Genomic DNA, 10501 nt, shown 5'->3' on the forward strand with positions numbered 1-10501 from the left:
ATCTATTGGTCCTTTAATATGATTCTCTCTTTCAATAATCATAAAATTAATTTAAGGAAAAATATCAATGAAGGACCCTTGAAAGAATTTTTTTCATTTTTTTTTTCTTTTTAGAAGGACAATGGATAGATCTGGCATTTGTTAACTCTAACTTGTCTAAGATCCTTATAAGAAATTAAATTTTTGTTGGGGCTCCTTTATTAATATTCTCCCTTAATTAAATGGCGAGTTCTTTCAAGTCCTGCACAAATATAAATTTATGATTATAAATAACGAGTGATTTCAAAGTACATCACTAGCATTTGCATTTTAATGGGTCATGCTCTTAAAGCAATCTATTAACCTGTAATAGAAGTTAAGTATTATTTTCAAATTAAAATGTAATTACGTCTAAGAAATATTGTAACAACAAGAAAATTAATTTGTGACAACAAAACACATCTCTAATCATGGAGGCCAATAGATTGCTTTAAGAGCAAATTAGGGCATTTGTTTGATGAATTTTGCAAATTAGGGCATTACAAAAATGCCTGATGAATTTTGTGATGATTGCCTTAGATTATTAACTACACACGCACACATATTTGACAAGCCATTATTAATTGTGTGTAAATAAACTTGGCAACAAAATTGAGTAAACAAACAAAAATATATCAAGTTAATTTCTCTAGTTTTTCTCTCTTTACTCCTTTTTTAGTTTAGATTTGTTTACATTTAACTAGAAATGCTTTCATGTATGAGTAAAATTTGAAAACTAAAGTATACATTTTATTTTTGTGGGTGAGCAAGGTGTGACATATATATGGTCTAGATTTAATAACTTTTTAAAAGGGAAACTTGCACCTAGGGCCCCCAAAGGAAAGAAATTGAACTTAAGGACCAATACATTCTAAAATTATTCTGCAAGCCCAATGGCTCTTTTTACATATGTGTTTTAGGGGGAAATGACACGATTGCCTTTAGTAAGAAAGAAAAATCTTATATTCACTATTAATGGACATTACTTGTTAATAGACGAATTTAAAGTTGTAAATTTGTGAACATCTAATTATAAAAATTTAAATTTGCTGTCAAGATGAATCTTAGTCTTGAATATGTGTAGTAATAAATTTTGGACTTTGACTTATAAATAAATGAACCTATACTTCTGAATATTTGAACTTTATTAAGTTGTAAATTTATGTAGTTGGCCAAGATGAACTTGTTAATCTTAAGCAAAAATTTCACTACTAATTAACAATTACTTTGTAAATACATGAATTAAAGTTGTGAATTTATGAGCATCTAGTTATAAAAGTCTAAACTTGTCGTAATGATAAACTTTAGTTCTAAATATATAAAGTCATTAATTCTAGACTTTGACTTGTGAATAGATGAATCTATACTTGTAAATATTCAAACTTTAAGTTATAAATTTATTAACTTATCAACTCTAAACAAAAATTTCACTACTAATGAATAATTACTTATTAATAAGATGAACTTAAAGTTGTGAATTTATGAACTTATAGTTGTAAAAATGAAAATTTGTTGCCAAGATAAACATTCTAAATATATAAAGTCATAAATTCTAAACTTTCATTTGTGAATAAATAAACCTATACTTGTGACTATTTGAACTTGGCCAATGTGAAACTTTTTAACTCTAAACAATAACTTCACAACCAATGGATAATTACCTATTAATATATATGATTCTAAAGTTGCGAATATGTCAACATCTTCTTGTAAATTTGAACTTTTACTTGCTATCTTTTCTCGTTAAGGGTAATTATGTCTTTTCATTGTAAAACAGTTTTCCAAAAAGGGCCCAAAGGGTTGTAGAATAATTTCATAATACATTGGGCTCCAAGTGCAATTATTTCTCTTCTGAAATCCCTCGATACGATTTTCCCTTTTTAAAATGATATTTAGATGTTAAAAGATGTGAAATTTATTACATAATCTATATTCCAAGTGATGTGAAGCAGTTGAAATTATTAAAACAATAAGAAGGATGAAGATTCCAATTGGCAATTCAGTTTATTGGTTAGATTGTCATCATTATTTTCTTTGCATATAAAAGAATAAGTGTGGTAAGCATGTCAACTTCGATGATTTTGAAGTCTCCACATACTTATGTCCTTCACGCTCATGCTTTCCCAAATAGAGATTACACTTTAAATTTTAAATTAAGTTATTAAAAAAAGTTAGGACGAGAGACGTATCAGATAATATGATTAAAATATGATGTGTTCACACTGATTTAATTAATTAATTGACCCAAGATTATGAGACTATTTATATCCTCATCATAATTGTTGACAAATTGTACTAGTAGTGTCTAGGGATCGGTTGTGTTTGACACATGAAAAAGAGATTTGAAGAGAGAAAAAATGGTGTTCTACCCAAAAAGAAGAGAAGAAGAAGAAAGAAAGGAAATGTGCAAGAAAGTCGCGCTACATAAAATTTTAAATGGCATGACTTCTTATAGATCTTTATAAATAAATAAATAAATAAATATATATATATATATATATATAAAGATCTATATATATATATATATATATCGATTAACTTCTTAAACTAATTAATATAAACTAGTAGGCTGCATGGTTTGGTTTTCTTTTTTAAACTCCACTTAAATGTACAATATTCATTCACTCTAATTTTCATTAATAATAGTTAATTGACAAATTACAAGGAGAAAAAAATATTTTAAGTGGTGATTTGTTTCTCACTGCAAATTAAAGTCATCCCACCAACTTGCTTGATGGATTTAATATTGGCGATTAAAGAGGTCACTTTGATAATATGGATTCGGTAAGTGTCATAATTAAATTCTCTCACCTAATGAGTGTTTCATATGATATGATAGATATCGTTGATTCAATTGAATAGTTGTTGAAGATGTAGGCACAAAATATAGAGAAAATATAAAATGACACTGCTACTCCTTCTGTCCCAAATTATAAGACAATTTTAAGAAAGATTCAGTGTTTCAAAATATATGACACTTTGATAAAACTAAGGTTTTATTAATAATATTTTTTTAATATTATCCTTCTCATATATTCTCTCTCTTTTATATTTTTTTCATCAATGGAGTATTAAATGAAAGACATTTTTGAGAGTTTATATTTTTATTTTGAAAAAGTTAAATTGTAAAGTATATTTAGTAAGCTTTATTAATATGTGAGATTTTATTTAAAAATGTCTTATAATTTGAAACAAAGGGATTACCTTTTATTGTGCCCTATATGCCTTGGACTTAGTCAGAAACATACACACACACCATATATATATATAGAGATAGAGAGAGCGAGTAAGAAGATGCAGATCGGAGAGAGTAAGGAAGCGAAGATTATAAAGAGCAAGAAGACGCGGATGAGAGAACAAAGATCATGTTGACTGACAATAAGAGGATGGAAACAACCAAGTAGATGACTAAAAAAATTGAGAGGATTTGTAACACTACTCATCGTTTTATTTATTTCTGATCAAGTATGAATTTTCAAACTTCGATAAAATCTTATGACGTTAATAATGCGAGCACTCATTAGATGAGAAAATTTAGAATATTCATTAAAATCCCATATTTCCCCCTTCTATTTACCTCAGCCTCAGCATCCAAACATGAGAGACATGGCTCCCCCCAACCATAAAAAACAACACTAATTAATGACAAAGTTGGGTAATAAGGTTTACAAAATCGATCAGGTCCAATTTCTCTACGGATTAAAAGGCTGCTGTTTCTTTCCACCATATGAAATCAAAAACTCACTTTCTGTTCACGCGCGCGCATATAGAGAGAGAGAGAGAGCTAAAACCCCAAAACAAAAAACAAAAGAAAATCTGGAGACAAATTAAATCAATCATGCCCACAAAATACGTTGTTGGTATCAACAAAAATTGCAGGGAAAATGATGGTCATCGAAATCTATGGAGGCGATTGCAAATTGGAAGAGCTCTCAAGCATTTGGCGAAGATGGGAAGCTTCTTCTTTAAGCTTAGCATTCTCCTGAAGAACCCTATCATGTGACTCTAATACATGTTTCAGTCTCTGAACAAGCTCCTGGTTCTCCGTTCTGAGTCTGATCATCACCCAATTCAGCACCTCCATGTGCCTCTTCTTCCTCATCCTCGACCTTCGAGCCGACTCTCTATTCGATACCATTCGCCTCTGCTTCTTCTCCTCGGCTTCATCCGAGGTTGACGAAGAAGGAACAACAACGTTAACAAGTTCTTCTTGATGATGATGATGATGATTTGTTGCAGCTGAGAGTGTATTTACATTAAGGTTCTGGATAATTTCGTTGTGGGGAAGGAAGATGTTTTTGAAGTCTCGCGAGATTAGGCTGTGGCTGATCATGTGGATCTGCAAATTTACTAGAAGATGATGATGGTGATGATTGTTGAAGAAAGTAAGGTTCTTGTGTAATGGATTATTGAATATTATAGGTGGGATTTATAGAAGTTTCATGGCTAATTAAATTAAATATATAAATAAGTGGACGTGCACAGAACATGCACATGTGTTCGTTGAATGAACAGTTGGAACTTTTGTTAAAAAAAAAGGTATAAAGAGAATTTAGTTCTAATTAACTCAAGTATCTGATTCCACCTAAATTAATTAGATTCTAATTAATTTTAAAAAAGTAAATCAAACAGATTGGCTAGATCTAAGAAAGTCTTGACATGTCCTTAACACGCGCAACACAGGTGCGCACACGTCTAAAATGATTACATTAGCTGTGAAAAAATAAAATAAAATTTCATCCAAATGAACATATGGACTTTTAAATGATAATTAAAGTCCATTAACACATTTAATCTCAATTTTGATTATAGAATCCGTTGTAGTAGTTAAGTTATAATAGTTAAGTTTTTGATAAGATTTTCTAAAAAATAAGTTGTAGATATCGATTCAAAAAATTGTTGATAAATTAAAATCATTTAATATTTCTATATGTTATTGATTAAAAATCTTATTTTTATTTTACAAATTATATAATTAAACTAAAATATTAATATCTAAAAACGTTTGAATAAGATATATTAATTAAATTTAAATCCAAGATTTGTTGATTTAATTTTTTATCTTGGTGAATCATAGCAAAATGAAGTTAGGTGATTTCCCATTATAGAAAAATTAATGAGATAAGGTTGAATTGATGTCCAAGGTATAATTTATATAGGTGAATAAAGAATAAAATATATGACCTTAGACATAGTGGCCATGAAAGAAGATCAAAGGAAAGAACATTCCTGATATGCCATGGAAATTTGGAAGAGGATTATCGTGTCATCATTTCCCATCCTTTTTGAATTATTAGGGTTTTTATCATTTGAATAAGTAGTTGAGGGATCGAATCTCAATCATTATATATGAAATAACTTATAGTTGGGAGAGCGGCATCTATCCTTTACCCTTGGTACCAGTCGAGGGAGATAATTTATGATGTCAAGCTTAGACTCTAGTCTTTATGCTAAGAAAAAAAAAAAAATCTAGCTACCTGCATTTATGCCCTCCATCTAATCGAAATATTATTTGAAACAAGTAATGATTATATCTTAAGATTTAGAACATGATATATCTTTAAAGTGTGGTGTATGTGTGTTCTCATAATATCAAATAGGGAGAGGATTCTCTCCTCTTCTCTCCCTATCCTCCTCTTAAACTTTAATCACAAGATTAAGATTTCATCGATTTAGATTTAATCTTTTATAAAAAAAAATTATTTTTTTGTAAGATATTTTGTTTTTTAACTTTATTTTAAATTATTCATAATAAATTTTAGCAATCTGAATATCATTATTTATCTTTTTATAATTTAACATTTTAATAATAATTTTGTAAGAAATCAAATTTAAAAATGTAATCGGTATTAAACAGAGGGTAAAACTGGAAAAGAAAAAATAATTTTTTTTATAAAGTAATATATTATTATTCCTATATACATTGATTTTACTTTTTCCTTGAGTTTTTTTTTTTTTTTTCCTATGAGAGAACAAGTAAGGACGGAAGAATTATATATTTATAACAACATGATGGATAAGATATCTACCAGTACACTCCACAAAAAGAACTTTAGGTGAAATACCACTATCAATTACTTTAGTGAATTTTCTTCCTCTACACAACTTTATTACTTCTATGTTCTTCCTCTATTTTCAAAACAAGCTAGCTAGACCTTTTAAATTAGGCCATGGAGCACGTAAACTGAAATAATATAATTTAAGAATCGAATTATATATATTTAATGAATTTTTAAGATATAAATTAAAAGTGCATACCTAAATGGTCCTTATTTTATTTTTAACTCTATAAATTATTTTACTAGGAATATGATGCAAAGTAAAAGTACTGTTCCAACTACCAATTTTTTTATTTGACCGTAAATGTATTCGTTGAGTAAAAAATTAAAAGATATAAAAAAAAAAAAGTTCGAGACCGTAGAGAACTTATCTATATTAAAGATGAGTAATGTATGCTCATTCTTAAGATGAGTTAAAATTACGTTATTTTTGTTTACTAAATAAAAATATGTTTGATTATATTTAAAAAATCAATTGAAAAAAAAATCTCATTTGAAAACATATTTTTTATCATTAATCACTACCTATGTACCATCAGTGATCATTTGTCATTGCCGACTCCCACCCCTTGATTATCATTTTTGCTAGCCACCATTGACCATCACCATCAGCCACTCCTTGCTAGCCCTTATATATTGACTATCACCATTGGCCACCCCTGCTTGCCACCATTGATCACTGTTATAACATCCTAGTCTTCAACCTAGGAATTTTAAATTATTATAAGGATAGAATAGTAATTTCAAGTGAATTTTTGACTAATGATGTTTATGAGAGACTAATATAGTTTTTGGATCTTTTGACAGCTTTAAAAGAGGGCTAGGTCAAAATTCGAGCAAGCCGTGGCACGGAGGAAGGTTTCAAATGTGAAGGGAACTCTCTATGCCATATACAACGGTGCACGTACACAATTCTACATTTTATCAATCATGAAACATACTTGAAATCTAAAGTGGGATAAGTGAAATCATGAGAAGGCGATGAGAGATGACTAGAGATTGCTAGGGCACAACCTTAAAGGTATCTTGAAGGCACATTAGGCTTACTACACCTTGGGTAAGATTCTATTTCCTCTCCCTCTCCCTCTATGCGAATTTTTGATGCTTTTAGCTATGGTTGAGACTTGATTTCATTTCCTTTGGTTGTAGACCAAACCTATTGACTTATTAAGGTTTTAGGGAGTTAAATTAAGCCTCTAACCTTAGGTTTATGGGTTTTATGGTAATTTAAAATTTTTGACTAGGGTTCATACTAACCCTATATGAGAATTGAGGTTTTTTGAGACAATGTAGATAGTTGGTTAATGATTTTAGTATGTTTGGATTCTAAATAGGATTGTTAGAGTGTTTTGAAAGGGTTGGTGTTATTATATGAGGATTTTAGGTGTTTATGGGTACTTGGAATCTAGTAATTTTGAGGTTTGATCGAAGTGATAATTAATAATTATTGATTAATGGTGTAGATTAAGTGTTGCTCGAGCTTTATCGTACATATAAAATGTCTGGAGCTAATGTTGAACCACAATAATCTTTTTATGTGACAAAGGGTTGAGATAACGAAATAATTTATACTATTTGATTATATTACTTAACTGGTTGTGAGTAGATATGTTAAATTACTGCGTGAGATTTGATAACTTTATATATAGCGAAATATGATTTTGTGCATGTAAAACAAATGGCAAATGGTGAAAGTGGTGAAAGTTTTATAAGGATTTAATCAAATTTGATATATATATATATATATATATATGTATGTATTATATATGAGATATATGAGTATGATCAAGATAGGAGTAGAAGTTCACCTGTAGAAAGGAGTAGTGAAAGTCCATATGGCATGTATCTCCTTAGTGCCTAGTAAGGCACGATATTGGAGATTATCTCCTTAGTATCCAAGTGAGATACAGTATTAGAGATTGACGCTCTTTAACATCAGTGATGCGGTGTTAGAGTAACGACACCCTAATTTGTGTACGATTGGAGGAGATCATAGTCTGGAAGTGGGATAAGACACCTTTGGTTAGGTAATCCTACCATTGAAGGTGAGCTCAGGCCATTGTGAATATGCACTTAGTCCAAGAGCCCATGGTTTCAGTCGAGGTGATATGGAGGCTTGAATGGTAGAATGATCATGCTAACTTTTGTTCATAGAAATGATATGTTGAAATATGTAAAAGAGTATTTTTGAAGTAGATAAGCTTTACTCGCTTTTGGTTGTGCATTTTAATTAATAGTGATGAATTATTCTATTATTAATATGTTTATCTCATCCCATAGTTATATTTTATAGGTGAGGGCTCTGGTAAAGGCAAGGGGAAGGAAGAGGGACAATCGAAGAGTGAAGAGCATCATTGTATAGCGCTTCTTTTTCCTCATTTTGGGTTTTTGTAATGAATATGTCATGAGGTTATGCCAACTTAGGATCATTACTTCATTTTGCTGTCACTTGCATGAAACTCTGTGTAATGTGTGTGTATCTCAGCCTAAAATTGTGATACTTGTGGATAAATGAATGTGAATGGCCAAGATATTAGTACAAGTAATTCATTATATTAACTGTGTGTTGGAATAACCAACATGAGTTTTATGCTTAATTTTATCCACTCTTTGTATTGCTGAGAATTTGGGAGTTTAGCGGTCATTTTGAGTATGAATGGTTATTTATGTGATATGATTGGCCATGTATGTTGTGTGTGGTCCATTTGAGTTACTCCAAGTAATTCTGGAGCTAATGGCATTTGGCGGTGTGAATTGGACACCTTTAAATGTGTTTTGAGGTGAAAACAAACTATTTGAGTTTAGGTGTCCATTTTTTTTAATGGATAATTATTTAAGTATGAGATTGGTGCTATTAGTTAGAGGGCTCAAAAAGATTCATGTGAACATTTGAACTGCTTAAATTGGATATCAAATGGTGAAATGACACAATCCAAAAATTTAGAGTGTTGTCATGACAGCAACCTACTGTCAGGACAATGGGATTGTGCCACTGCATAATGTGTGCTGAGGGACTCATCCCTCTATACCATCCACCGCAGTGGGTGTGGCCTGCACTGCAGCAGAAGGGCTAGTTTTTAGAGAAATTCCAATTTTCTTCCATTTATTTTTAAGTGCTATTTGCTTCTTATGCTTCTGTTATCCTATTTGATTTATTTTAAATCATAGTTTGAGCTCAAAGGACTTTTGAAAAAGGATTTTTTTTAATCCCAGTATTTTAAATTAATTACTTTTAAATTTTAGGGTTGTAATAACTTTTATTTGAGATTCTAATTAATTCGAGTTATCACAATGGTATGTTAGAGTGTTATTCTGGTAATGTCAAGACGAACATTACAACTAGTATTGGCTACTTCTAACAACCAATACTTATTGATTACCACCATCAATTGTTTGGCGGTTGTTGCACTGCTGCAAGATGGACTCTTTACAATGATTATTTTAAACTTTTTAAGTCAATATAAAGGGGTAGGGTAGTAAAAAAGAGGATAGTAGAAAGTCCACTTTCCACGTCATTTATTACAGAAAACCAACGTGGAAAGTGGACTTTCCACTTTTCACATCGGTTAATAAAATAACTATTGTAAAAAGTGGACTTTTCACAATCGTTATTTATAGAAAACCAATATTAAAAGTTTTTTAAATTAGTTTTTCATATAACCATTGTTAAAAGTTTGATTTTAAAAAAAATGATTTTTTTTTTCTTGACATCAATAATTTTAAACCTGTAATTTTGTAGTTTATATAGCAATACAAACAGCCAACCAGCAGATTCACAATGAATATTCAAATATACTATATATTTATAAAATGAATTAAAATAATATTTTCTCCATGTAACTAATATGTTAATCTATATATATAATTGTTCAACTACTAAAATACTATAAAATTTTGTTCAACCTCTATTCACTTTGAAAAGTACTCTTGCAAAAGTTGTTGAGCCAAAACATCTCGAATGCCATCAATCTCTTCACTATTATAGGGCTCCTTATATTCAAAAATCTAAATAATAAAATTTATTAGAACAATAATTGAAGGAATTAAATACAAGAATTTAAACTAAAATAAAAAAAACAAAATACCTCTTGTAATCTTTCAGTACTCCCAACTTGAACTATCTCATACATGTAACGAATAACATAATATTCACATTCCATGCTTTCTGGCTGCCTATGGCACTGAAATAAATGAAAATTTTAAAATTAAATATGAGGGATAATTAAATATGAAATTTAAAGGTTCATATATACTTACATTCGAGTAAATTCATTCCATCAATGATTTTTGCTTGCATTCCCCAAACATAAGTATATAACATGTCCCAAGTGCACTATTATTATTTATAAATAAAAACACATTGCAAAAATATAAATATCTCATGAAGTAAAGTTTTATATGAATTAAAACTTAATTGGTGAAAA

General features: G+C 29.7%; 1 protein-coding gene across 1 annotated transcript; it reads right to left on the reverse strand.

The window, feature by feature from the left end:
• Positions 1-3537: 3537 nt before the first annotated feature.
• LOC129321559 (basic leucine zipper 43-like) lies at positions 3538-10240 on the reverse strand. Its single transcript, XM_054967359.1, has 2 exons — positions 10163-10240; positions 3538-4357 (listed from the first exon to the last, which is right to left on the reverse strand). The coding sequence occupies exons 1-2, from the start codon at positions 10235-10237 to the stop codon at positions 3920-3922; spliced, it is 513 nt and encodes a 170-aa protein (XP_054823334.1). The 5' UTR covers positions 10238-10240; the 3' UTR covers positions 3538-3919.
• Positions 10241-10501: the final 261 nt, after the last annotated feature.

Source organism: Prosopis cineraria, unplaced genomic scaffold (genome assembly GCF_029017545.1).
Source record: "Prosopis cineraria cultivar Desert tree isolate PC_DT_omini unplaced genomic scaffold, ASM2901754v1 PC10, whole genome shotgun sequence".
NCBI lineage: Eukaryota > Viridiplantae > Streptophyta > Magnoliopsida > Fabales > Fabaceae > Prosopis > Prosopis cineraria.